This window comes from Triticum aestivum, chromosome 2A, assembly GCF_018294505.1.
Source record: "Triticum aestivum cultivar Chinese Spring chromosome 2A, IWGSC CS RefSeq v2.1, whole genome shotgun sequence".
In the NCBI taxonomy this organism is placed as follows: Eukaryota; Viridiplantae; Streptophyta; class Magnoliopsida; order Poales; family Poaceae; genus Triticum; species Triticum aestivum.
Genome location: NC_057797.1, coordinates 756,969,884 through 756,997,677, shown reverse-complemented (window position 1 = coordinate 756,997,677; position 27,794 = coordinate 756,969,884). Strand labels below are relative to the sequence as shown.

The window sequence follows — 27,794 nt, the reverse complement described above, 5'->3', positions numbered from 1 at the left end:
CTTTAAAAACAGGAGGCTCAATGTCTGGTGTGTTTGTTTGAGGCTAGCAATCTGGACCAGGGATAGGGTATATAATTTCTCTGTATGTCTCAAAATATAATGTCTTCTTGAAAAATTCACTAACATAGTCCTCAGGATGCAGTTTTTGCTTTGTCATTGCAGATATGGCATGACTGCAAGGTACTCCTGACATGTTCCATCTCTTGCAATCACAGGTACATTTTTCCATGTCAACAGAATATTGTTTTTCTTTGCTGGTAACTTGCCATATTGTTTCACCTGCTCTATCATCCTGGCAATACTTGGCATATTTCTTGTTCTCTTCTAAAATCTCTGCATAATTGGGTGTGATTGTCCACCTGCTAATCTGTAACTTCTCTCTGGTCTGCTGCCTCTTGATCATCTGCTTGGTCCTAATCCCTTCAAACATTGTCCTTATAGGCTTAGCCCTAACATCCAGTATCATCTTGTTGAACACTTCACTCAGGTTGTTCACCACTAGATCTGTTTTGCATGTATGATCCATAGCAAACCTAGCCCAAGCAGAAGCATCAATCTTTTTTAGCCATTTCCAAGCATTCTCACACTGTGCTTTCAAATCTGCCATCCCTAATTCATGACCATGTTTTGTGTAAGAGTAGCTAGCCTGGTCCACACATTTCTTTAGTTCCTGCCCCCTAAATCCAGCTGCTTGGAAATTTGCATATATGTGCCTAAGATAGTACCTTTGAGGTGAATCAGGGAATACCTCATTTATTGCCTTAAGCAAGCCCTGTGCATTAACAAATTAGTAATGCACATGATCAAACTTAAATAATTCCAATATTTACTAAAACAACATTTATCTAACATATTTGTGCATAAGACACTAACCTTTTGCCTGTCAGATATGATGGTGTATGTTCCAAACTTGTTGCCACTACCAATGCAACATCTCAACTGAGTTAAAAACCAAGTCCAACTCTCTCCGTCTTCCTTGTCAACCACACCAAAAGCTATGGGGTAGATGTTGTTGTTGTTGCCATCCCTTCCTGTGGCTGCAAGTATTTGTTGTCCAGTGGTTAACTTGATGAAGCATCCATCAAGACCTGGATTAAGTGACAAATTAGCTACAACATAGAACTACTAGGAAACCACTAATTAATAACAGTTAAATCTTCAAAAGTTACCTATAAATGGTCTGCAACCATTAAGGAAACCTTCCTTTGAAGCTGCTAAACAGTAGAAAAGATACTTGAATCTAGGAGTAGGTGCTGGGTTTTCTGGATCTTCAAATGTTGTCACTATACACCTGCTCCCAGGGTTTGTATCAAGAACAGCTTGAAGATAATCTCTTAACCTCAAATACTGCTGCTTGTGATCACCTTGCACCACATCAACAGCCTTCCTCCTTGCCCTATATGCCACACTCCTTGACACATCCACTGAAAACTTGGTCTTTGTCTTTTTAATTAATGCATCCACAGGAGATCTAATGTCTTCTCTCAATGCTTCCTGTACTGATCTGGACAACCACTTTGTAGTAACCTTTGTGGACTCTGCACATGCTCCACAAGTGTGCACAATATCACACTTCTTAATGCAGAAAGTTTTCTCATGAGCTATTTTAGAGGCAGTGATATAAAAATCACATCCTTGTGCTCTCTCTGAGCACCAAACAATAATCCTATCTGGGGCATTTCTATGGTATTGAAAGTTCCTCAATGTCCTAATGTGAAAATCCCTAAGTGCATCTCTGTACTCATAAACACTGGTGAAGCACAATCCCTTACAAAACTGATCTTCTGGGTTTGGTAGTTTGGGATTGAACCATACCCTTTCCTTCAACTTCATATTCCTTCTCTTCCTACCACTTGGTAGTTTATAGGATCCTTCAGGCTCATCTTCTTCATCACTAATGCCATAATCACCAGGAAAACATTTTTCATCAGCTTCAGGCACCAATCTGGTGTTTCCATTTTCTCAGCCTCATTGTGTGATCTAATTGTTGGACCAGGATTTCTCACTGGCTTTAGTTTTTGTGCCATTGGTCTATCTTCATCATCAGATGAAGAAACTGCTTGCAGTTCCACACTGTTGCCATCTGAATCAGACAGAAATTTTGATACATCAGTGTCACCTTCAAAATGATTGAGGTCAGCTTCTCTCTGAAGAATACTTTTCTTAAGCTCTTCCTTTCTGTCCATGCTTGTATCCACCAACTTAGTGCAACTTTGTTGGGTGTTAATGCAATGATCAACAAAATAATAATCTCTGTTTTCATCTGCATTACACAGCTCATTTTCTCTCACAACTCTTATGTTCACACTCTTTTCATTTAGAGAGTGGAGCAACATCTATTGCACATCATCTTCAGAAGATGTTTTCTCTAAGCCTTCTATCCCTTTATGAGCATCACTAACATAGTACATATAATCATCAGAGCAGCAACCCTCACTCATAATAAGAGATATCAGAGTCCCAAATGATATGTCTGACTGGTACATGTTTCTAACAACTGAATCTCTGCCTTCTAAATGGAACCAAATTCCCCATTTTGGGTCATCAATACTGGACAAAAATGGAATGAATTATTATAAAGAATGCACACTGCTAAAGTTTCTAACAATTTGCAATTACTCTGTTATCATACATTAGGGGAAATTACCTAAAATACATCCTGTCAATAAAACTGAAAAGGAAGAAGATATGTTGTACCTGCCGCCTCCCGCAGGAGGAAGCTTGCGCCGGCCACGAGGTGCACTTCTTGTCGTCGTCGGTGGTGGAGCCGCCACCAACTCCTGGGATGGCTCGCCGGTGGTCGAGCCGCCGCCGCCAACTCCAGATTCAGGCTGTTGGGTCGCAAAGCTAGAGCTTCCTAGCCACGTATCGACCTCCGAAAGGTCGACGCGGCCCCCAACTACGTCAGGAGGTTGGCCGCCGAACAAATCGCCGTCGGGGTTTGGATCCAACGCCGCCATTACCACCGCCGCCTAGGAATACAGAGGAGAGAGCTCGGGGAGAGAGATGTGGTTCGGCCGGTCGGCCGGTCGGTCGGTCGTTTTGACCTAGCCCCTGGCTGGTTCCGACCGAGCCGGGCCACTAACGGCCGCGAGCGGCGTTCGTTAGCCGTTAGGGACGCCGTCGGCCTGCCATGTGGGCTATCCCTGTCAGTTAAGCGGTTAAAACGGCTAACTGGACGATCAACATGACTTGGTAGTTTTTTGTTACAAAATTTGAAATTTTCGGTAGTTATTAGTCATTTTTTTGAAAGTGGTAGTTCTGTGGAACGGATACCCATAATGTGGTAGTTTTTTTGTCAAATACTCGGCAGTAGACAAGGAAAAAGAATCCGGTTCGGTGCCCCCGGCACCGCCGCCGCGTTGCCCTCCGACGCTCCCCCGTCCCGTCCGTAGCCGCTGGCTATTTCGGCCCCCCGCCCTCCCTCGCCGCCGCCCGTTCCGTTTCTTCCTTCGCAAGTTGGTCGCGCGCTCAAGGAGCCGAATCGCCCACCTTCCCCCCCAAGCCCCGCTCCCCCCTATCCCACCGAGCGAGCGGAGGACACCCGAGATGGCGGCTCGGCGGCTGGCCGGCGCGGGCCGCGCGGTGCTCTCGCTGCCCAGCGTGCGGCGGCGGGCGACCAACTCCTGGGCCGCCGTCCGCGACACCTTCTTCTCCACCAAGGTAAGCTCCCCCCGCCCCGCCCCGCCCAGATCAAATCAAAGTTAATCCCATCCCTGACGCGCCCCCGACCCGCGCGCCCCTCGTGATCTGGTTTTGATGCCCCGACGCGGTGCGTGCGTGCAGGAAGTGTTCGAGAGCCACCGCGTCGTCTTCACCATCGGCACCTCCATCGCCTCCGTCCTCACGGCCTGGGCCGGTAAGCCCCCTGTTCCATCCCCTGCCCTGCTCTCCCCCGCCGTCCGTATGCTGTCTTCGGGTTCAGAGTGTATCGCTGGCCCGTCCGCTTGATTACCTTTTTGTCTTCAACAATCGCCGCTGTATCTGAATGGAGAGAGTCAGGGAGTGATGCAATTGTGCAGCTGCTTGCTGCTGAACCCTAATTAGTTTGTTTGTCTTATGTAATACCATTGGGCACACCTCAATTGGAACCACAGCTGCACCAGAGCAATTTTGTTTCAGAATGCCCCTTGTGGTGGTGACTGAATGCAAGTGCACCAAGTTACAGTCTAATTGATGATTTTTTTCTCCCCAATCACTGCACACTAGTACAGTAGTAATTATTTCAATTGAAATGTTGAATTTCTTTGGTGATCCTCTGTTTAGTTGAGTTGTGGAACTACTTTCGCCCCTCACCTGACTAGTAAATGGTAAGAAATTCCAACATGTGTGCTTAATTTGAAGTCAGACTACTTGCCATTTTCAACTCATAGGCCCCCTTTCATGTACTACGATTATCAAGGGAAGTCCGCTTTATGAGCTGTTTTTGTTCATGTTGGTAATGCATGCCGAGTGGAGCATATGTCATTATGCTGTACATCTGCACTGTTTCTTAAGTTAGTTGGTAATTCTCTCTTTGGATGATTTACGGTTTCTAATACGTTTTTAATTTCTTGTTATAGGTTATTCTCTTCGTCATATGCAGCAAACAAAGATCGACAAGAGGCTCCATTCCATTGAGGAATCTGTAAGCAATTTAGGAGATAGTCTGTTAATGTCATGGTTATTTTGTTTTGTGAATGGGTTACATTCTTCTCCTTTTGTAATGTGCATTTCTCGGTGTACGACTTATAGAAATGCCAATAGGCAGTTAGACTCTTGACAGAAGTTCAAGATGGCTCCAGGGTAGGCTTAGCATAAGACAATCAGAACCCTGTGTGCATATGTCTTACTTTGTCAATTCAGTGCAACATGCTTTCATGTTTTCTGATGATGAGATTAACATGTATTTTGTTGTTTGTTTCATCTCTTTTTTAAAAAAATTTGAGGTGATGATATTTAACATCTGTGATGAGTTATGGTGTGTTTATAACAGTGGAGTTTTACACTCTGATGGTCACAACTTTCATACAGTTAGAAACATTTGCTTCCGTTTCCTGTTTCATTCTAGACGGCGGATCGACTACCTGATGTGCCTTCAGTATTTATTTGTTACTTTTATTGAATAGGTACTCTGGAGTCTGGACAATCTTTGATATATTTCTTCTCTTTTATTTTCTGAACAGTTGAGGAACACCCACAAAGTTGAACATGATGAGATCAAAAAGATTGTTACCTCCTATAACATTAGCACTTCAGCTTGTATAGCCACTGCATTGACAACTACGGTTGTTGGGTATGTTCATGCTGTTCTTAATATATATACTACTGTGATCCAAACCTTTTTCAATATTATATGTATTGGTAGCACCAGGCATATGTTACTTACTCTCTACATACATAAGGTTTCAATGCCCTAGTGAAGCTTATATATACTCTGTATGCTCATATTAATATAGTCAATGCTGATCAACATGCCTCAACTCTCAATCAATCATAGAATCATATGTTCTTATAAACATTGGCTGTAACATATATACTACAGTGAGTTAGGATTAATACTGAGTTAGGATGTGAAGGCCTATTTACTTTTGTGTTATTTTATTGGTTGCTTTCAAGTTTATTTTTTATTTTTCTGCAGTATTTAATATCACGGCTGGTTTTCTATTTACCTGCTCCAACTTAGTGTAGCCCTCATGCTGCCACATATTTAGTTGAATACCCTGCTCCAACTATACACATTACTGGGACATGCGTAGACGACATAGTTTTGCTGTGATCTTCTGTATATGTTCCAAAGGAACTCCATGATTGAAATCCGTACTAAAGTTCCTGTTACATCCGAGTTCATTTTGAAATAATTAAGAGTGAATGCTGCACATAGGCTATTTACTTTGGGTTATTTTATTGGTTGCTTTCGAGTTTAGTTTTAATTTTGTGCAAAGAATGCACAGTATTTAATATTGCATCTGGTTTTGAATACCCTGCTCCAACTTGGCACCACCTGGATATGCATAAAAGCAAAAGTGTAGTAGCTCTGATGCTGTCATTTATTTAGAATAGCACCCTCCTCCAACTATATGCATCACTGGGACATGCACAAACGACATAGTTTCGCCGTGATTGTGCGTATTCTCCGAATTTTGAAAGATATGCTAAACTTCCTGTCATGCATCAGTTCATCTGAATCAAATACGAGCGAGTGCTGCACATAAGTGGTCCTGGTCTCTGCCGTGAATCTTAGAATCCATTCTGACACCAACTCTCAATTGTCAGTGTTATCATCCTGCAAACCTGAATGATGAAACCTGCCAATCTTATGTTACTTTCAGATACGCCCTGGGGTGGCGCGGCGGAGCTTGGTACACCCGGAGGATCGTCCGGAGGGAGCAGCAGAAGCTGATGGGCCAGATAAAGTCGCAGAACCGGTGGCACTGGCGCCCCTTCAGCAAGCTCAGAAGCAGGTTCAGGAGCAACCGGCACGCCTCCAAGAGCTCTGACGCCCCGCCACTTCCCGGCAAGGATGCCGAGGCCCCCTCGGTTAGCGGGGTGTCTGTCAACAAGGCTCAGGGCGCCGAGGCCCTTTCGAACAACGCGGCCTCTGCGAACGTCAGCAGCGGCTCTCGGCCAGCAGCAGCGGCGGCGGCAGGCTGCAGATGACTCTAATTAGAAAGAAAACGCGGGGTCTTGAAGTGAACAGTCGATGATGCGCCTGGGAATCGAGGGCAAAGATGCTAAGATGATGTTAGTTTCGAATGGACTGGCGGTCAGCCAGCCGCCAGCCGGTCTGATTCGGTGGTGGATAATTTTGTAGCACTAGCCACTAAACCTGCTGCTTGATTGATAGTAAGTAACAGACGGGGCTGACGCACCATAGTCCTGAAATCCTGGCGATATTTGTGTCGTCGCCATGTGTTTTTTTTTTGGAAGCTCGTCGCCATATTTGTGTGTGGATAACTCAGCATGCGGTTGCCTGGTAGGTAGTGGCATGCTTGACCTCCGTTCGAAAAAGCTTGTCTCTTAAATGGATGTGTCTAGCAGACTAGCACTAACTTGATGCTAGATATGGGACAAGCTTTTTGGGAGGGAGGGAGTAGTTCCGATGTCGATCGTGCTGCCCGGCGGGTCACAGCCGTACAGATGTTAGAGTCACGGCGAATGTTGACCGAGTTCGTGGCGTGCGCCACCTCCCACTCTGCCGCAACCCGTTTGGCACCGGGGGGACACGGACGGCACGAGCCACGGGTGAGGCCTCCCCCGCACTAGCGATCAACCAGCGTGGCCGGTCGGCAGCACTAGCCGGCCCACTGCCCACGCGCACCCGGTCGCGGTCACGCTAGCCTCACTTCGCCTCCTCCGTCCGCCGCGCCGTCGTTTCCGCGGCCGTCGCGCTCCCGCCTCCCCACGACGACAAAACGCCCCACGCGCCGTGCGCCCGCGCGAATATACCCACCACGGCACCACCCCACCATTCCCCTCGCCGCCGAGCCGCGCCCCTCTCGCACACACTGCCACATCCCCCAGACCCCGGGCAAATATCGCCATGGCCGCCTCCGCGGCGCCACTCCGGGCCGCGCTCGCCCGCAGCCCCGCCCCCGCCGCCGCGCGCGCTCCGCCCGGCTTCCTCCCACTCCCTCCCCGCGCCCGCCGCGTCCGCCTCGGTCCGGTCGCCCTCGTCTCCGGGTAACCCGCTCGAATCGATCCCCCACTCCCTCCTCGCCGTTCCCCTCTCCGCTCGGCCTGTTGATTTCGTGTCTGCGCAGGAGGGGGAGGAGGATCCGCGCGGAGGCGACGGCGAGGACGCGGCAGGAGAAGGAGCAGCAGGAGGCCGAGGTGTCCGCCGTCGAGGACTCCTTCGCCGTCAGGGAGGCGGCCGCAGCTCCTCCCCCGGAAGAAGAAGGTGGATTCGATGAGGAGCTCACCCTCGCCGGCGAGGACGGCGACTGGGTCGTCAGGTTCGAGCAGTCCTTCAACGTATTCCTCACGGTGAGTGTCTGACTCCAGCCCTGATTCCCGGCGCATTCGAGGTCATCAGATTTCACTCTCGGCCTCAACGTTTGGTGTGTCCGTCCGCAGGATACTGTCATCTTTATACTCGATATTCTGTACCGCGACCGCGACTACGCCAGGTTCTTCGTGCTCGAGACCATCGCCAGGGTGCCCTATTTCGGTGAGGATCTCATCTTCATGTCTGCAGCTCACTGAATTCTGCCTCTACATATATGGTTTTGGTATGGTCTGGCATACAGTACAAATTTAGTCACTGTCTTGTTAACTGACTGATTGATTGTTGAACAGCGTTTATATCGGTGCTTCACTTGTACGAGACCTTTGGGTGGTCGAGAAGAGCTGATAACATCAAAGTGCACTTTGCTGAAAGCATGAATGAGTTCCATCACCTCTTAATCATGGAAGTATGCACAAAAATCTTTTATATGTCTGTTCATTCAATGTTTTTATGTCAAATTGAATTCTGATTATATCCTGTTTTCTTCCTAGCCCTTAACCTGAGCTCTAGATATATAGTTTTCTGTTTGATTATGTTATTGCATATTTCTTACTTTCTTCCTTCGCTCGGTTCCTATCAGGCATTGGGTGGTAACTCTGTATGGCTTGATCGCTTTCTTGCGCGGTTTAGTGCCTTCTTTTACTACTTCGTCACTGTTGCCATGTACATGCTGAGCCCAAGAATGGCATGTGAGTGCACATATTACTTCAACTCATGAAGTAGATGTTTCTTTTTTATTACTGTGTTTTTGTGATGATAAAGCTGCTCTGAACTCGAATATCTTGTATGCAGACCACTTTTCTGAATGTGTTGAGAGGCATGCATACTCAACTTATGACAAGTTCCTTAAGCTCAATGGAGGTAAGGCAACTTTACTGGGCTAAGTAAATTCTTCCTGTTGTGCAAGTTCTCTATCTAGGATTTTATGGAATAACAGCACCTTGCCTATTGAATACAGAGTATTAGCTTATATAGTCAAGTTGGTTATCTCTTGTTTCCCATGTTTGATTTGAAGTATTTAACCTTCTGTTCAGAATTTTTTGAGCTGAGGGGCTGAGGGCCAAATCATTGTAACTTTGTAATGGAATCCATTTTGCAATTTATATCATTATCCTTTAACCTATATTTAAATCTGCCCTTCCTAATCCTACCAAAAAATGGAAAGCTTAAATCGTACAAACCATTGATTGCTCTTTGCTTAAATCATAGTTTTGGTGCCTACCTACCTGGGCACTGGGAAAGCTGCTAACTCAGTTAATGTGTTCTCCCAATGCAAACATTTTTGCTTTGCTCTAATGACAATTCCAATTCCGTAATAATGTCAGCTACTCGTTCTTATTTCAGAGGAGTTGAAAAAACTACCAGCTCCAGAGGTGGCTGTAAACTATTACATGAATGAGGATCTCTACATGTTTGGTAGGCCCTTACTTCACTTGTGTTCTTTTCTAGATGTACCTTAACCTGTATTTATTCTATGCTTTATATTAAACATTAATATCTATGCTTATTGCTTGCATGGCTTGTTTCCCAGATGAGTTTCAAACATCAAGAGCTCCAAATTCTAGGAGGCCTAAAGTTGGTATAGTTCTTTCTCCCCCCTGGCAGTTTTACTGAGTTAAGGTTTTCAGAATGTCAGGGCTTAACAAGTTGCCTGTAGCTTTGGGAATTAATTTCACTGATTTGTCTGTTCAAAGACATGAGTTCATTGGAAAAGTGTGCTAGCTGCCACCTTTTGCTGGAACATATATTATAGAAAACCCATCAAATCACAGTTATGATTCATTTCAGTAGAGAAAATTCCTTATTTGACACTATCTTAAAATCTGCATCCTTATTTGACACTGGAAAAGTTTTTCTTCCCTATTTGACACAAGTTCTAAATTTTATTTCCTATATGACATTTCCGTCCATTTTGAGCTTAAATGACACCTGAAAAGACTCTTTTGCCCCTCACGTGGTATGTGTGTGGGGGACAATAGCGCACACACGCAGCATCAATGCGAGGGCAGGAGCACACACGCAGCAACACATACACATGCACCAACACACACGCACGCGCACACACACGCAACAACACACACACACACGCAGCAACACACATGCACGCGCACACACGCGCAGCAACACACACGCACGCAGCACACACACATACACACACACGCAGCAGCAGCACACACGCAGGCAGCACATAGGCACGCAACAGCACACACACACACGCGCGCGCACGTACACACGCAGTAGCAAACACACACGCAGCAGCACACATGCACACACACACATGCAGCAGCAGCACACATGTGCGCGTGCACCCACACACGCAACAGCACACATGCGCGCGGACACACATACCGCATGAGGGGCAAAATCGTCTTTTCAGGTGTCATTTAGGCTCAAAATGGACGGAAGTGTCGTATAGGGAATAAAATTTAGGACTAGTGTCAAATAGGGAAGAAAAACTTTTCCAATGTCAAATAAGGAACCGGATTTTAAGATAGTGTCAAATAAGGAATTTTAACCCTCTGTGCTTGATCTGCTGACTCTCCTACTCCTGCCATTCGGATTTTAACCCTCTGTGCTGATAATATAGCGCCTATAAAAAAACCTGGACTCCCCCCTTTAATGCTGTCCATAAAGATTATGAGTATGAATGAACTGTTCACTGCTCCCCTTATCCAATTGCAGATAACTTGTATGATGTATTCGTGAATGTACGGGACGATGAGGCGGAGCATTGCAAGACAATGAAGGCCTGTCAAACGCATGAAACCCTCCGTTCTCCTCATGCCGTGCAGAGCTCACTAGAAGCTGACGCAGAATGATTCTGTCAAGAAGTCCCTTGGAAATGAAGACTGACCGTTTGTACGTACCTCCGTGCTAGAGCATCGTAGAGTATCATACTAAATTTTTGTGATATATTGTATTCCATCCTTTTTCTCCCTTCTCTTCGTATGTAGACATTAGCCAGACTTTCGTACTTGTGAATCTTACATAGTGAATATAGGTTTATAAATGCATCACAGATTTACAATGAGAGATGTGTACTGTTGGTCAGGCATTACCGCGGGCCATGAACGGTGTAATCCAGCTGTGTTGTGGTCTGTGTAACATCAAGGGTTTTGAACTTTTGTTGCTTGTTGAAGGAAAAGTCTTGATGTTTTGCTGATTCAGTTTTTGCTGTTGAAAAGACATTGGGAAAACCGTGATGACGATACGTGTTGCGTATATCGTCAGTTTAGCTCAAGATTGGAAATGGTATTAAGTCTGTCCAATCAATCTATTGTATTATATTCATAAGGGTTAAAAAAGGCTTGAACATTCGTTCTAGGAGATTATAAAATATATAGCTCAAAGGTAATGTATCGACAATGCTTATTTCTGCTGGTCTAGATATATAATGGTGTAGAATAGTAAAATAAGCATTAGTACTCTTACAGGTGTATAAGGAACGCAAATGGATTTTTCACATATAAATAGTACAGATAGCAGGCAAATATAACTGTTTTTGTGACCAAATTGCCCCAAGTACGGGGTTACTTTTTCGTTTCAGTGCTCTTAGCATCTGCAGGCTGAACTTTTATTGAACTAAAAAAAAAAAGTGCATATGTGATGTTGCATAACCAGAACTAAACACTAAAGTTATCTATGTATGGAACTGACCGCAGAAGCAGATGTGGAAGTATTTGACATGGAAATGGAATCATGAAATCAAATTTAAAATAGCCGCAGCAGGTGCCCAGTTGATACAGTATCTGACGCTTATTAAGCTGCCAACGGAATTCAGAATACAAATTCACCACAAAAGGAACAAGGAAAAAAGAATCCAAATACAACGGTGAAACATCACTAAGCATTTGATTTGTCGGGGGACCCTGTTACATATCTCGAGCAGTTTTCAGCCTTCAAATAGCTCTCCCAACATCTCCTGCAAAACTTCAGGACTGCTGCTTTCGCGGCCAACATGTTTCTCCAGCTCTGGATGCTCCTCTAGGTAGCTGCGGTACCCTGAAACGACTCTTTGGGTGATAACTGTCCTCAGCTCATCTCTGAGCTGAGGGTCTGGAACCTTCCACAACTTCTGAGTCTGGTACGTTTTGTGAAATGACGACTCGAATTTGGCCAGTGAAGAGGTGTTGATCCAACAATGGATCGGTCCAGGAAATCTCGATTTTGGTATGCAGGAGAGCACATGTCCCCAAGAAACATCGAGATAACTATTCATGTAGTTCTTACGTTCAATCTTAAGTTTAAGTGTGAGGTGCCTCATCTGAGGAATGGAAGATCCTGATGACTCAGACACCACATGAGCTACGAAATAGGTATTGTTGAGCAGGAACAAGTACCTGAGGCTTTGATCCGAGCATGACTCGGATTTTGTGAAGAGCAGACCCTTGAGATAATTGATTGTGCCATTGATCAAGCCACCAAGGTTTTCAGTGTGGTGGCTCGGTGCAGTGTTTTGCGTTGAAGTGTGTGCATTCATCATGGATACTATGCAATTCATGATGAACTGAGTGATGTTGTGAATTTCGCCGCCTCCTCGCGAGATCTCCATAGCCCATGAGTCATCATCTTCCTCCACGAGTGTCCTCACTTCCTCCATCGTGCTTGCTATCATCTCGCTTAGCCTGTTTGCTTGTCTCTCTAACATGCTGCCTATCACGTTGAAAATGCTTTGGCCTTCTGATGAAGAGATGTCGACCGGCGTAAGTATGTGTGACGCACCACAGACACCGGTAAACATGTCAAGCACGACCTGTAGATTATAAAATATATAGCTCAAAGGTAATGTATCGACAATGCTTATTTCTGCTGGTCTAGATATATAATGGTGTAGAATAGTAAAATAAGCATTAGTACTCTTACAGGTGTATAAGGAACGCAAATGGATTTTTCACATATAAATAGTACAGATAGCAGGCAAATATAACTGTTTTTGTGACCAAATTGCCCCAAGTACGGGGTTACTTTTTCGTTTCAGTGCTCTTAGCATCTGCAGGCTGAACTTTTATTGAACTAAAAAAAAAAGTGCATATGTGATGTTGCATAACCAGAACTAAACACTAAAGTTATCTATGTATGGAACTGACCGCAGAAGCAGATGTGGAAGTATTTGACATGGAAATGGAATCATGAAATCAAATTTAAAATAGCCGCAGCAGGTGCCCAGTTGATACAGTATCTGACGCTTATTAAGCTGCCAACGGAATTCAGAATACAAATTCACCACAAAAGGAACAAGGAAAAAAGAATCCAAATACAACGGTGAAACATCACTAAGCATTTGATTTGTCGGGGGACCCTGTTACATATCTCGAGCAGTTTTCAGCCTTCAAATAGCTCTCCCAACATCTCCTGCAAAACTTCAGGACTGCTGCTTTCGCGGCCAACATGTTTCTCCAGCTCTGGATGCTCCTCTAGGTAGCTGCGGTACCCTGAAACGACTCTTTGGGTGATAACTGTCCTCAGCTCATCTCTGAGCTGAGGGTCTGGAACCTTCCACAACTTCTGAGTCTGGTACGTTTTGTGAAATGACGACTCGAATTTGGCCAGTGAAGAGGTGTTGATCCAACAATGGATCGGTCCAGGAAATCTCGATTTTGGTATGCAGGAGAGCACATGTCCCCAAGAAACATCGAGATAACTATTCATGTAGTTCTTACGTTCAATCTTAAGTTTAAGTGTGAGGTGCCTCATCTGAGGAATGGAAGATCCTGATGACTCAGACACCACATGAGCTACGAAATAGGTATTGTTGAGCAGGAACAAGTACCTGAGGCTTTGATCCGAGCATGACTCGGATTTTGTGAAGAGCAGACCCTTGAGATAATTGATTGTGCCATTGATCAAGCCACCAAGGTTTTCAGTGTGGTGGCTCGGTGCAGTGTTTTGCGTTGAAGTGTGTGCATTCATCATGGATACTATGCAATTCATGATGAACTGAGTGATGTTGTGAATTTCGCCGCCTCCTCGCGAGATCTCCATAGCCCATGAGTCATCATCTTCCTCCACGAGTGTCCTCACTTCCTCCATCGTGCTTGCTATCATCTCGCTTAGCCTGTTTGCTTGTCTCTCTAACATGCTGCCTATCACGTTGAAAATGCTTTGGCCTTCTGATGAAGATATGTCGACCGGCGTAAGTATGTGTGACGCACCACAGACACCGGTAAACATGTCAAGCACGACCTGTAGATTATAAAATATATAGCTCAAAGGTAATGTATCGACAATGCTTATTTCTGCTGGTCTAGATATATAATGGTGTAGAATAGTAAAATAAGCATTAGTACTCTTACAGGTGTATAAGGAACGCAAATGGATTTTTCACATATAAATAGTACAGATAGCAGGCAAATATAACTGTTTTTGTGACCAAATTGCCCCAAGTACGGGGTTACTTTTTCGTTTCAGTGCTCTTAGCATCTGCAGGCTGAACTTTTATTGAACTAAAAAAAAAAAGTGCATATGTGATGTTGCATAACCAGAACTAAACACTAAAGTTATCTATGTATGGAACTGACCGCAGAAGCAGATGTGGAAGTATTTGACATGGAAATGGAATCATGAAATCAAATTTAAAATAGCCGCAGCAGGTGCCCAGTTGATACAGTATCTGACGCTTATTAAGCTGCCAACGGAATTCAGAATACAAATTCACCACAAAAGGAACAAGGAAAAAAGAATCCAAATACAACGGTGAAACATCACTAAGCATTTGATTTGTCGGGGGACCCTGTTACATATCTCGAGCAGTTTTCAGCCTTCAAATAGCTCTCCCAACATCTCCTGCAAAACTTCAGGACTGCTGCTTTCGCGGCCAACATGTTTCTCCAGCTCTGGATGCTCCTCTAGGTAGCTGCGGTACCCTGAAACGACTCTTTGGGTGATAACTGTCCTCAGCTCATCTCTGAGCTGAGGGTCTGGAACCTTCCACAACTTCTGAGTCTGGTACGTTTTGTGAAATGACGACTCGAATTTGGCCAGTGAAGAGGTGTTGATCCAACAATGGATCGGTCCAGGAAATCTCGATTTTGGTATGCAGGAGAGCACATGTCCCCAAGAAACATCGAGATAACTATTCATGTAGTTCTTACGTTCAATCTTAAGTTTAAGTGTGAGGTGCCTCATCTGAGGAATGGAAGATCCTGATGACTCAGACACCACATGAGCTACGAAATAGGTATTGTTGAGCAGGAACAAGTACCTGAGGCTTTGATCCGAGCATGACTCGGATTTTGTGAAGAGCAGACCCTTGAGATAATTGATTGTGCCATTGATCAAGCCACCAAGGTTTTCAGTGTGGTGGCTCGGTGCAGTGTTTTGCGTTGAAGTGTGTGCATTCATCATGGATACTATGCAATTCATGATGAACTGAGTGATGTTGTGAATTTCGCCTCCTCCTCGCGAGATCTCCATAGCCCATGAGTCATCATCTTCCTCCACGAGTGTCCTCACTTCCTCCATCGTGCTTGCTATCATCTCGCTTAGCCTGGTTGCTTGTCTCTCTAACATGCTGCCTATCACGTTGAAAATGCTTTGGCCTTCTGATGAAGAGATGTCGACCGGCGTAAGTATGTGTGACGCACCACAGACACCGGTAAACATGTCAAGCACGACCTGTAGCTTCTTCTCCGCTTCGAGAGCGGTGATGATAACATCCACGACATCAAGCATCTCGGTGATGCTCGCTTTGACAAACCGTGCGTCCGCTGCCGTCGTGGGGAAGGGGAATACAGACTCAGTGATACTGGCGGCAATTACGATAAGAGCCCGGATCCACTTCTTGACCAATTCTTGCGTCATCGCCGGCTTGTCTCGAAGCAGCCGCCGAAATCCTTGCTCGTCGTGGATTTGGAGAACCCAGTCGACGTCGAGCTCCGAGAACCAATTTTCCAGGGCATGGACCGGGCTGCCGAATGCTTGTGCGAATGAAGCGTCTTCAAATGCTTGGACCATGCGCCGGATGTACCCGTGGCTGATCATTTGGCGAGCAATCCTTGTGAGCTCTTGGTTGCCAAAGCGGTCCAGCGCAACGGCGGACGCTGAACCGGAGGAGTAGGCGGAGTTGGTGGAGGGGCAAGAATTCGAAGCACTGGAGTGGCTGGATCCGCCATGACCGAAGATAGTTGATCTTCTCCACACGCCGGACACGGAGACGGCCTGGATCTGGTCGCGGTAGAGTCCCACCACCGGCGGGTGGTCAGCTTTGGCGCCGTCCGTGCTCCCCTCCGGTACGGCAGCGAGCCGCCCCGGCCCCCCTCCGGTACGGATGCTGATATTTGGTGGATGGATGAACGCCATTGGTTTGGTTCGATGGACGATGAGACTGGCAGGGGAGAGAGAAAAGCACCGTGTGAAGTGCAGTACTGGGAGTGGGAGTCCGGGCGAGAAGAATAAATACTGATATATCGGAGCCCCGTGACGAGACCGACGAAGAGTCAATTACACGGGTGGTGCTAGAAGTTGGCGTAAACAGTCACTTTAGTGCTAGAACTTGCGGCATACATTGAACTGGTGCAAAAACTTGGCTCGAACATGCAAATACGGTGCTAATCGTGTTTCTATACACCGGTGACACTGACGGGTCATGCCAGCATGGCATCAGGCCCATTGTCAGTGACCCCATGGTGGAGTTGTGACATGTGGCATGCTCCTTTTGCGAAAAACCCCTTTGATTTTTATTTTTCAATTTTTTATGGAAAGGCCCCTTAGGTGTAAACTAATTGTATGTGTGGCCTCAGGTGGGTTTCATCTGTGAGCCAACATCACAAAATTTATCAGAATTTTAAAAATAGGTCGCCCAACATTCTAACTGGAGACATCGGGATAACCCATGTGCGTAGCTAGCCAACAAACCCACATAACAATTCAGGTCCCATTAGGATAGTGACCATTTATATCTTTTAGCTAAATGATATGAACTCTAGAATTTTATTCGAAAAGAAAAGACAAGGCAGACGGGTTTCAACCCAGCGACCTGATAGATACCATACCAGCAGGAAGAACTACCAATACAACCACGGGCTTGGCTTAGCTAGAATGGATTTTTAGCATCTATGTCTACGACAGATCGCCCGCTGGACAAAATCAGACTACAGTTTGAGCGACGGATTTTAAATGTATTATTTTTTCTTTTCATTTTTCCAAATTTGTAAAGAATATGTAAACTATAATTACAATTATAGTTATAAATATGTATTTATTTGAGAATCCATAGTCTGCTGGCACACTAGGCTCATATTTTTTCCATACGTATAGTTATAGTTGTTTTAAATACATTTTTTATAAAACACATAAACTTTATTAAAATGCATTAACAGTTTTAAAACACCATAAAATTTTTAAAGCATGAACACTTTTATATAAAACATTAATATTAATTAAAATCTTTTATATGATCGATTTTCTAAATATATCTTCTAAAATTAATTAAAATGCACACACTTATTAAAATTATACAAATAATTCATAATTTAATTTGATGGATTTTCTAAATTAATACATGAACAATTTTAGTATATTTTATTGTATATTATTTATATTGTAATTTATATTTAAGAAAATCAAAAATGAAAGAAACTAACAGAAATTATAGCCCACGGGCAGGTTCTGCTATAGACAAAAAAAACTACAACAATTCTACATAGGCATGAGATTCCATAACTTGGAGTGGCACGCCTTCTTTCTTTTACACGGGTCGCTGGTTAGAAACCCGTAACTGGATTGAAATTCTTAATTTATGTTAGGCATGTACAATGGTGCTAGCTTAGTAGTGCCACGTAGATTAAATGTTGAGGTGGAGGAGAGAGAAACCGAAAAAAAGGTCTTGCCTTCGCTTAATTAAGCGATGACATCTTAGCCCCGATTTTGACGCGATCTGTGATCCGTGCGCCGAACGGCCACAGCCGGATCCTTCTCGTTGCCTCGCGCGAAAATTTTCTTCTTGGCGCGCCTCTCTTCCTTCTCGCCCGTCCTGCGCGCCAAATTTCTCATCCCGATCCTGGAGCCCGCCAGAAGAAACCTAGGCCCGCTGCCCCCATAAATCCACAGCAGCAGACTCCATCTTCCACCCGTGCGACTTGCAGGTTCCTTGAGCACCAACATGGCTGGCCATGGGAGGAAGAAAGCGGCGCCCCCATCCCAGGTGATGGACGGACCAGACGGACAAGACCCAAAATATGGCGCCCCTCCCCTGCCGATGGGGCGACCTAAAGCTGCCGCAGCAGCCGTAGCGGCATCGAACGCTTGGTTGGCTGGGCATGCTGCCGCTAGATCCGATTCTTCCCTTCAAGTTGATTGGTAAGTTTCACCGTCCTCTAGTTCCATACTTCTAAGATTAAGCTTTCATATGTGCTCGTTCAAGTAGGTGCCTGATTAATCTTTGGATCTGGACAGTACGGTCGATCTTCCATCTAAATTTGTTTCAAGTCAATTTGTGCAGTTTTAATTTTGTATCAGTCCAATGCTATATAGTTTATTATGAGAATTAAGCTTGCGCCAGATCATGTTGTACAACGAGGTGATGATTCATATACTGATACATTAGTCACATTATTTATTTTTCTAGATCATGCCCATTTCAGTGCCGGATCATGCAAATAATCAGTGCAATTTTTACTAGTCCAATTTGTGCACTTGTTGATTAAGTATTATAAGAATTAATTTTCAATAACCATATGCGTACTCTTGTTCTAAGGATGGTTTCACGAAAATAATCCGGATGCAATGAATTAGTTCATGATCGTTTCGTAACAATAATCCAGATGCAATTACTCAGCCTTGCTTTAGTTATTGTGTAATAATTTGTAGTAGCACATGTTCATAAATTCTTCGCTGAACTGAGGCTATATGAACATACACGCATTTCTTATGTTTGAGTGTCTACATTCTTTTAGGGGAAATGATGTTTACCCACCTGGTGGTTTTGTAAATTATTTGAACAATTCATCGAGCTTCAGTCTTCCACAACAAATTCCTCCTCCACCAGCCATGACACATGGTGCTAATTTCGCGGCACCGCTGACATTTGCATCTCAAAAGAATCCAATTACAGCAGTGAAGAAACGATCCAAACGTGCCCATGTTGAAATTGCGGATGATGCAGGAGAAGGTAAAACTATGAAGAGATTTCCATGGACATCAGAGGAGGATGATAGATTGGTAAGTTAACCATTATATTTATCATATTTAGTACTCCATATGGCTATGCCAATATTCACATAAGCTTTTTGTTTACAATATAGATGAGTGCTTGGCTCAAGAACTCAAATGATCCTATCGGTGGTAATTTCAAGAAGAATGACAAATATTGGGGAGATGTGGTCGTGGACTACAATAGCAACACCCCCTCAGATCGCAAAAGACAAGTCAATCAAGCTATGAACCGATGGCATCGAGTTAACAAAATGATAAATAATTTCCATTCCATCCACGGGGAGATTAGCGGTGTATATGCTAGTGGGCAGTCCAATCAGCAATTGATGGAGAAAGTCCACAAAGCATATGAGAACAGACACGGAGGACCATTTCTTCTGGAAAGTACCTGGCAGGTTGTTCGTCACTATCCGAAGTGGTCTACGTACAATGCAGAACTGAATGGATTGAAGAAAATAGATGTGGCCGACCTGGGGAAGGCAGAGGATCATGAGGCAGCTGATAGTGATGATATCCCACGGCCTCCAGGTACTAAAACAGCTAAAAGAGATGGGAATGGCAATGACAAAAGAAAGTTGAAGTCAGAGGATTTAGAAGAGCTTGAGAAATTCTTAGAAGCCCAAAAAGAAGCTACTAAAAGTCGCACGGATGTCCTTGAGGTTCAAAAGCGTATTGCAACCGATAAACTTGAGTCGTCGAGGCTCATTCTCCTTGCAGCGAAGGAGAACAAGGAGGCAAAAACAAGAGGGAAAATGCTAGAACAGTACGGTAAATTATTGACACAAGATATGGCAGGGATGACCGAGTTTCAGAAAGCTGAGCATGCGATTGCACTTAAATTGATGCGGGAGGAGTTATTCCCCAACGCTCGTCAATAAGTTTGGAAGGTATGGTTTTGTGTTCCTATGAGGCTTTGTTGTATCATGCCAGGTTCTAAGATGTTGCATTGTACAACTATTCAATATGATAATTGTTTAACCTCCACGCTTTTTGTATGCAGGAACCTGTTCCTGTTTGATGAATGAAGAGAGAAGAACAGCCAATGAAGCAATGTGGTTCATGTCCTAGTACTGATGCTTCAGGAGTGCACAAGCTTGTTTTTGTTTTGTTGACAGAAGTAGTTATTATCAATAGATTTCTGTTGGTCTCGAGCTAGTTATTTATGTATGTCAACTTCTTGCTTAAGTACTTCCAAAAATTGTTTTCTAATCCGAAGTCAGTAATAATCATTAATCCGTAATGATTAAAATACTAGAAGTCGTATTGATCTCCGACTTTGCTGATCCGTGCGTGCCAAGGACTTGTAGTCCTTTTCTACATGGACTTTGATAGATTAGATTAGTATATTATATATAGCCTACGCCCTGAACAATCTCTCCGTGCCAATTGTTTCTTTGCAATTTGTGCATGCACTATGTCCCAATCTAGCTCTAGTTCCTCGGGTGATCATGATGCCATGGATGAAGACATTGACAACCTAGTCGAGGTCTACACAATGGAAGACTTCATGGCCGAGCAAGAAATTCTAGACGTACTTAGTCAGCACATCGGAGAGAAGTTGAAGGCCATGCTAGAACAAAGTGTTGACTCCTTTCATCGCCGAAGTGGTCCGAGGAGGTTCATACCTAGGGATCATGCAGATGCACACGGCCGGCTTGTTGCTAATTATTTCTCTGAAAATCCCCTCTACACTGAGCAGTTGTTCCGTAGAAGATTTCGGATGAGAAAACCCCTTTTCCTACGAATTGTAAGTGCTCTTGGCGATTGGTCTCCATATTTTACTAACAGGGTAGATGCTACTAATCGTGAAGGGCTCTCGCCACTCCAAAAGTGTACAGCGGCTATTCGTATGCTTGCCTATGGGACCTCGGCCGACCAGCTTGATGAGGTGCTAAGTATCGGCGCAAGCACATCATTGGAGTGTTTGGGTTATTTTGTGAAAGGTGTGATTGCTAAGTTTGGTGAAGAGTATTTGCGACCTCCGTCGGTAGATGAACTTGAACGTTTACTGCAAATTGGCGAGTCTCGTGGCTTCCCTGGCATGATAGGAAGCATTGATTGTATGCATTGGCAGTGGGAGAATTGTCCAGTTGCATGGAGGGGTCAGTTTACTCGTGGTGACCATGGTGTCCCAACTATGATACTTGAAGCGGTTGCTTCGCACGACCTTCGGATATGGCATGCTTATTTTGGTGTTGCTGGGTCCAACAACGACATCAATGTTCTGAATCGGTCGACACTGTTCACCAATACTTTGAAAGGAGAAACTCCTAGGGTGCAATTTACTGTCAATGGGAGACAGTATAACTCAAGTTACTATCTCGCTGATGGAATATATCCAGAATGGGCTGTCTTCGTGAAGACAATACCACTTCCTCAAAGTGAAAAAGATAAAATATTTGCAAAGCGTCAAGAAGGGGCGAGGAAGGATGTCGAGCGAGCTTTTGGGGCATTGCAAGCTCGCTTTAATATCGTTCGTCGTTCGGCTAGACTGTGGAAACGGAAAGCCATCGGGGATATCATGAGAGCTTGTGTCATACTTCACAATATGATAGTTGAGGATGAACGAGAAACCTTTCATGTTCCACTCGACTTGAATAACGATGCGGGGTCATCATTTGCTCTACCACCGGAAGTCATCGTCGGTCCACACGTCGCATTCGCAGACTACCTACAGAAAAGTTCCGCTATTCGTGACCGGCAAACGCATCTCCAGCTGAAGGATGATCTAGTTGAAAATATTTGGCAACGTTTTGGCGGCGAATAATGTTTATGATTACTTTAAATACATTTTATGATGCAATTTGTGTTATTATATTACCTATTCAAACTATTTATTCTTTCCGTATACTTTACACCAAACATTATTATATTTGACAATGACACAAGCTTATTCTGGTATGCATCTCCAGCACGATCCGTGCAGCTACCCATGCAAATTACGTTCATGCAATTCATTTGCTCATGTAATTAGCCGATGTATAAAGCTGACACAAAAGAGTCTACAAATATGCTGCTACAGTGGATCACCACATTTTTAGTCACCTGAGATAAGGCTAAGAGATAACCGTTGTAGATCATGTTTTTATTGCCTTATCTTGCATACGTGGCAGACTTAAGATAAGACTACCTTATCAACCATTGTACATGCCCTTAGTGTGAAGATATAAGGGCATGTACAATGATGCTATTTTAGGAGTGCCATGTAGGATAAATGATGAGGTGGAGGAGAGAGAACTCATAAGAAAAAGACTTGTCTTCTCTTATTTAAGATAAGACAAGAGATGATATCTTAGCACAATATATGTCACCATATTTTTAGGAATAACTAGTTATGAAGATAAGGCTAAAAAATGATTCATTGTGAACATCTTTTTTGTCATCTCTTAATTACATGCAAGATCTAAGATAAAACTATCTTATCAACCACTGTATCAATCAACTCAACTCTGGGCTGGGTGCTAGCCATGCGTGCGTGGTTGACCGATGTCTCTATACCTGACAGGGGCCTTTTATGAGAAAAAACAAAATAAAATAAAATACAGTCGTTTCTTGAAAAAAGAGAAAAAAATACAGGCGTTTCTTGAAAGAAAAAAACGCCACAGGCCCATCTTCGCCATGCAGTCACTGACATCATATGTTGTCATGCCCTTTCAGCATCATCGGTGTATACAAACGCGATTAGCACCGTATTTACACGTTCAAGCCAAATTTTTGCACTACTTCAATGTATGCCGTAAGTTTTAGTACTAAAGTGACCATTTACGCCAAGTTCTAGCATCATTGATGTAATTGACTCACCGACGAATGCAAGATCTGGATCAAGTCAACAACATCAAGTAGTGGAGCCGCGTGACGACGGTTGGCGGCCACAACAACAGCTTCTACGAAAAGCGCTCGCACATGCCTTCACGAAAGGATCCAAAGCCACAGCATGCGGGTTCCGTAAAAAAAAGGAAAATAAAAAAGCACAGCATGCCGGTGCCGGGCAACAGCGGGAGTGTTACAGTGTTGCTGGTTGTTTTCCAAGGAGGTTGAAACTCTCGGCTTCTCCATCGATACACATAATTATTTTTATTAAAGTTAATGCAAAACAACGAGGCTACAATAATGAAATAAGCAACTACATCTGAACCGTTACAAGTTATGAATGTAACACATCCGACTAGGTCGATGTTCGCACACGAATACATCATCATATACCTCCAACGCTGAGGGTGATGCACCGCAATTCACGTCCAAGAGGACCCGTCCATAAATGCGGTACACAAGCAATCTGGCGGTCGCTTTTGACCACCTGAAACCCCACGTGTCCGGAAGGGACCCTGTTTGGATGCGCGGCGGCTATGAGTTGCCCTAGATCGGTTCGCCCACCGCTAGACCCTCGAGGATCATTGCCCTTCAACATGAAGAACGAACGAAGAACGAGAGAGAAAGAACAAAAGAGAGATGTAAAATTAGGGTAAAAAGTAGATGTGTTTTGCGATTATGTGTTGTTGTTCAATCGGTCGTCACCTCTTTACTATATTATTATTTTATTGAGGGGTCATCACCATGCTTTATTTTAATCTCAATAATGTTTTTGGTACAAAGACAACAGTAGGGGTGGTAGATAACCAAAAATGCCGACCGGCGTCGAGAGAGGCCGAAGCCTTGGCCAGATCATGGGCTTCAAAAATTGGATTACCTTCCCCCATAGCAACATAGCAACATAGGAAAGTACAACATACGCATTTCAACATAAGAGGCGGATGGATAGCAACATAGGAAAGTACAACATACGAATCGAATCACGTTTGACGTGAGATCCCATCCCTAATTCAGTACCCTATTCTTTTTTTTGGAACAGGTTTTCGCCCCATTTTATATATAAATCATCAACCAACCAGAGTACACGGCCGAACGATATAAACGGATCGGTGTCCCTCAAACAATGCCGATCCCAAGCTAACTGATCACGCAACATGCACACAGCTATGCAACCGAAACAGAGTATAGGAAGAAGTGAAAACAACACCACCCTAAGCCCTATAGCACCTAAGTTCCACGACAATGCCCCCGGGAGGGAAAACGGCGTTAGGCGTCGCCGTTGCCGAGTTCCGATAGACATAGGTTTACACTCGGAACCCGGACATAGAGAGGAGCACCACGACGACGTCTTCAGGAAGATAACTGCGCCCGCGAGCGTCGCCGTCGTCGGTGACAAAGCGCGGAGCTTTCACTCGACAACTCTGATGAGCACATGACTACCTTGGATACGACCAAAAATATTGCATACATGCATATTTGTGAGGTGATTTCTAATGCAAACTATGCAATAATTTATTTATGTTATCGAGGACAAAAATACTTCACAGACTTTTGTGTCATGTCTAATTGCAGGTGTATGAGACATTTGTACAATTCACATATGAAGATAATGAAAAAAGAGAAGTTTAGGTGCCGTTCAAAAAGTCCTCTCACGTCACTTTTGGACCAAAAGAAGATAGAGTCAAAGTCTCACATTCTGACTCAAAACGCCAAGATCCCTTCCATCCGGACTTCGAATTGGGTGATTCTTCTTTTCTTGAAAAGTAGAATACATGCTCTTTCCAACCCAATTGGATTCATCTTCAAATTCGTTCGGAGCTTTGAGATATTGATGAAACAGTATGACACTGCAGCAGAATCTGAGTGAAATAACAAGTTCAAAGGTGTCGCATCACCTCCACTTGGCCCCATGGGCCTTGTATGACCTAGGGTCAGTTTTAGGCTGCCTTGGGACCTCCTCCGACCTCCTTGGCCGCCACCCCTTGCTCCTATATAAGTAGATCAATCTAGTAGCTTTTTTGCTTGGGATTTGTTTAGTTAAAAGTTAGCCATTGCAACTTCGTGTACTTTGTTTGTGTCCAACGATCAGACCAAGACCGCTTTCGGATCCCCACCTTTATCAATACTTCATCTATATTCGCAATATTCAGATTGCATTATCATATTCTTGCTTATCTTCGATTGCGTGCAGGAATAGACCTTCGTGGTCAGGCTGATCGTGCTTCCGGCATCATCAGTAACCACGGGAGATTGGTTTAGCGGTTGCTAAGGCGTAACGTCATGCACGTTTGTAGTCAGATCGTCAAAGTAAACTCCACCAAATCGATTGTTATCATCTCATCCAAAGATCGAGACATCCTCGCCTCTATCAAACTCCATCGTGTCCCTAAACGAGGTCTCCAGGACAAGCGTGCCGAGCCCATAACTCCAGATCCAGATCAGGGCACCACCATCATCAGGGACAAGAGTGCGCTCGAGCCACCCGCTGCACCACCTCTTGCCTCCCACACGACCAAGAGAGAATGACATCACCGTCGCCATGGTGCCCGCCAGAGAGCCAACCATGCGGACCGCCATCCGGGGCTGCCACCCCGGCTTCCATGTCCAAGGCTCCACTAACCATCCACGTCACGTTGCATCCACCATGATAGGAAGAGTAAAAGGGATCTCCTTTCACTCCTAGCCCCACATCAGTCGTAGAGTATGGGCCGACGCCTCCACGGTAGGAGGCACCCACGCCTGCGTCTCCAGCCAGTCCTGGACTCAGGCACCCAGGACTCACGCACATCAGCCTTGGCAATTGACAGCGCCGAGCTCCTCCGGCCGGTATCTAGTTTCCAGGCACTGGGCATGTGATGTGGACTGCAGACGGGAACACGCACATCAATGAGTGCCTCATTGCTGAACGTCTAGTCACCGAAGCCGATGTGATTGGTATGAGTTATATCATCGTACTACTACCTATTCCCCAGTCCTTATATGTATGTTGCTAATTAAAGTAATTTACCTTCGCATACATAAATGATGCATATCTTGCAGTGATAATTTTTTTGAACACAAGGAAGGCGCCATCAAGAGCCACTATTTCATTCAACTCATAGACAATGTACAACATGAATTACATAGCCCTGAACCTAGAAATTGAGAAGGGACTGCAGAAAAGGGCAAGGTACATTGGCATGAGAAGAACGTGAACAACTAAAGAAAGGTTCTACTCTCGAGTTGAGAACCTGATGAGCACAATTGTGAGCAATTCCATTGGTATTCCCGGAGATGTGATAAACATCATTAAGAGAATGAGAGATTTGAAAGAACTCGCTAATTGGTTGTCTGCACCTCCAGCTGATGTTGGTGTTATTGATATCTCTTGAAGCAGCCATCTTTGCTATTGAAAGATTGTTAGTGAGAAAAGAACCTTGTTGAAGTTGAAGCCTGCAAGAGATTTTAGCAGCAAATACAAGTGCATAAACTTCAGCAATAAGTGGTGAACAAACATCATGAGTAGAGGCTTGAATCATTATTCTTGAACCAGAATCGTCTTTGGGGAAGAGGATGTGAACACCAATACCAGTAGCCGGATTGCCACCATACCCAGGCACATTCTTCTTATGCCAAGAAGCATCTGAATATATTTTGGTACCTGAAATAGCCAACACTACTAGGAAAAGGCCTACTAATGGCGCACCTAATTTGGCCATTAATGGCGCATTAGTGGTGCGTCATTAGTGCCACGCCATTAGTATATTTTACTAATGGCGCACCACTGGTGCGCCATTAGTATCTGATATACTAATGGCGCACCTCAGATGCGCCATTAGTATATACAACAGTGCGCCATTAGTATGCCTCCCAGGGGGCCATGTATACCCAGGTGCTTTGGCATACTAATGGCGCACAACAACAAGATGCGCTATTAGTAACTTCGGCATACTAATGGCGCACTGTTTAATGATGCGCCATTAGTATCCTTTGGCATACTAATGGCGCACTGTGATGTGATGTGCCATTAGTATGAATATTAGGTTTTTTTATTTTTTAATTTTCTATTTTTTGCACAGGATACAAAATGTATAATTGGACAAAATATAGACAGCACATATCAACAACAGATTCATCGAATACAATAGAAGATTAATCTCTGAATACAATTCATCATATTAGTCTCCGAATACAATTCATCATATTAGTCTCCGAATTGAAAAGACCGAAGAAAGATAGAACATTATATTACAAGTCTCGAGACCGCGAGTAGCGAGTTTGTCTTCACATTACAAGTTGATATCGATCATCTAAACTACCATCAGATAGAAGAGAGCTGCGGTCATCATGATGAGCATCATCACGATGAAGCTCGTCTTCATCCGGTTCCTCCAGCGCTCCCTCCCCTCTCCCGCTAGATAGCGGGCGTATCTAGATTCGGCCTCGGCCCTAGTGGTGTACCCTTTGTAACTGTTACCGCTGAATCGATGAACCTGTCTCCGACACTCCTTCCAATCGTCGTAGACTCCGGAAACCTTACCCTTGTACACGACATACGACGGCATCGCTATGCAGTAGGCAAACGAAACGTTAGTACCAATTCACAGACAATACATAAGCAATATATAAGTATGCAACAGAACGATCGGAAGAGAAAAGCAAGACATTAATAGCATCGATTACATCTAAGTTGAACGACTCTCGAAACCAAAGAGACATACTACAAGTTCATTAAAGTTTAATTACAACATGAGCCAATCGATGTTTCAGAACTAGACACAGCATCACTGCTTTCGACTCGACTCAAGGGACCGGAGCGTGGGTGAAGCCGCCGTCTATCGTGGGAGTCATGAAACAACGGTCGTTG

General features: G+C 44.4%; 5 protein-coding genes across 5 annotated transcripts; 2 read left to right on the top strand and 3 right to left on the bottom strand.

Moving 5' to 3' along the window:
- The first annotated feature begins 3,345 nt into the window (after nt 1-3,345).
- Nucleotides 3,346-6,864, top strand: LOC123190938 (uncharacterized). Its single transcript, XM_044603666.1, has 5 exons — nt 3,346-3,663; nt 3,787-3,859; nt 4,563-4,627; nt 5,166-5,275; nt 6,312-6,864. Exons 1-5 carry the CDS (start codon nt 3,550-3,552, stop codon nt 6,637-6,639), a joined length of 690 nt encoding a protein of 229 aa, XP_044459601.1. The 5' UTR covers nt 3,346-3,549; the 3' UTR covers nt 6,640-6,864.
- A 423-nt stretch (nt 6,865-7,287) lies between these two features.
- On the top strand, nt 7,288-11,154 carry LOC123190937 (ubiquinol oxidase 4, chloroplastic/chromoplastic). Its single transcript, XM_044603664.1, has 9 exons — nt 7,288-7,662; nt 7,743-7,965; nt 8,056-8,149; nt 8,278-8,393; nt 8,568-8,676; nt 8,780-8,848; nt 9,332-9,403; nt 9,519-9,566; nt 10,670-11,154. Exons 1-9 carry the CDS (start codon nt 7,523-7,525, stop codon nt 10,804-10,806), a joined length of 1,008 nt encoding a protein of 335 aa, XP_044459599.1. The 5' UTR covers nt 7,288-7,522; the 3' UTR covers nt 10,807-11,154.
- Nucleotides 11,155-11,675: 521 nt separating this feature from the next.
- Nucleotides 11,676-13,104, bottom strand: LOC123038216 (exocyst complex component EXO70A1-like). The gene is made up of 2 exons (XM_044462106.1): nt 13,075-13,104; nt 11,676-12,740 (listed from the first exon to the last, which is right to left on the bottom strand). The coding sequence occupies exons 1-2, from the start codon at nt 13,102-13,104 to the stop codon at nt 11,880-11,882; spliced, it is 891 nt and encodes a 296-aa protein (XP_044318041.1). The 3' UTR covers nt 11,676-11,879.
- A 1-nt stretch (nt 13,105) lies between these two features.
- LOC123038215 (exocyst complex component EXO70A1-like) lies at nt 13,106-14,535 on the bottom strand. The gene is made up of 2 exons (XM_044462105.1): nt 14,506-14,535; nt 13,106-14,170 (listed from the first exon to the last, which is right to left on the bottom strand). Exons 1-2 carry the CDS (start codon nt 14,533-14,535, stop codon nt 13,310-13,312), a joined length of 891 nt encoding a protein of 296 aa, XP_044318040.1. The 3' UTR covers nt 13,106-13,309.
- Nucleotide 14,536: 1 nt separating this feature from the next.
- On the bottom strand, nt 14,537-16,343 carry LOC123190936 (exocyst complex component EXO70A1-like). The gene has a single exon (XM_044603663.1). The coding sequence runs from the start codon at nt 16,283-16,285 to the stop codon at nt 14,741-14,743; it is 1,545 nt and encodes a 514-aa protein (XP_044459598.1). The 5' UTR covers nt 16,286-16,343; the 3' UTR covers nt 14,537-14,740.
- Nucleotides 16,344-27,794: the final 11,451 nt, after the last annotated feature.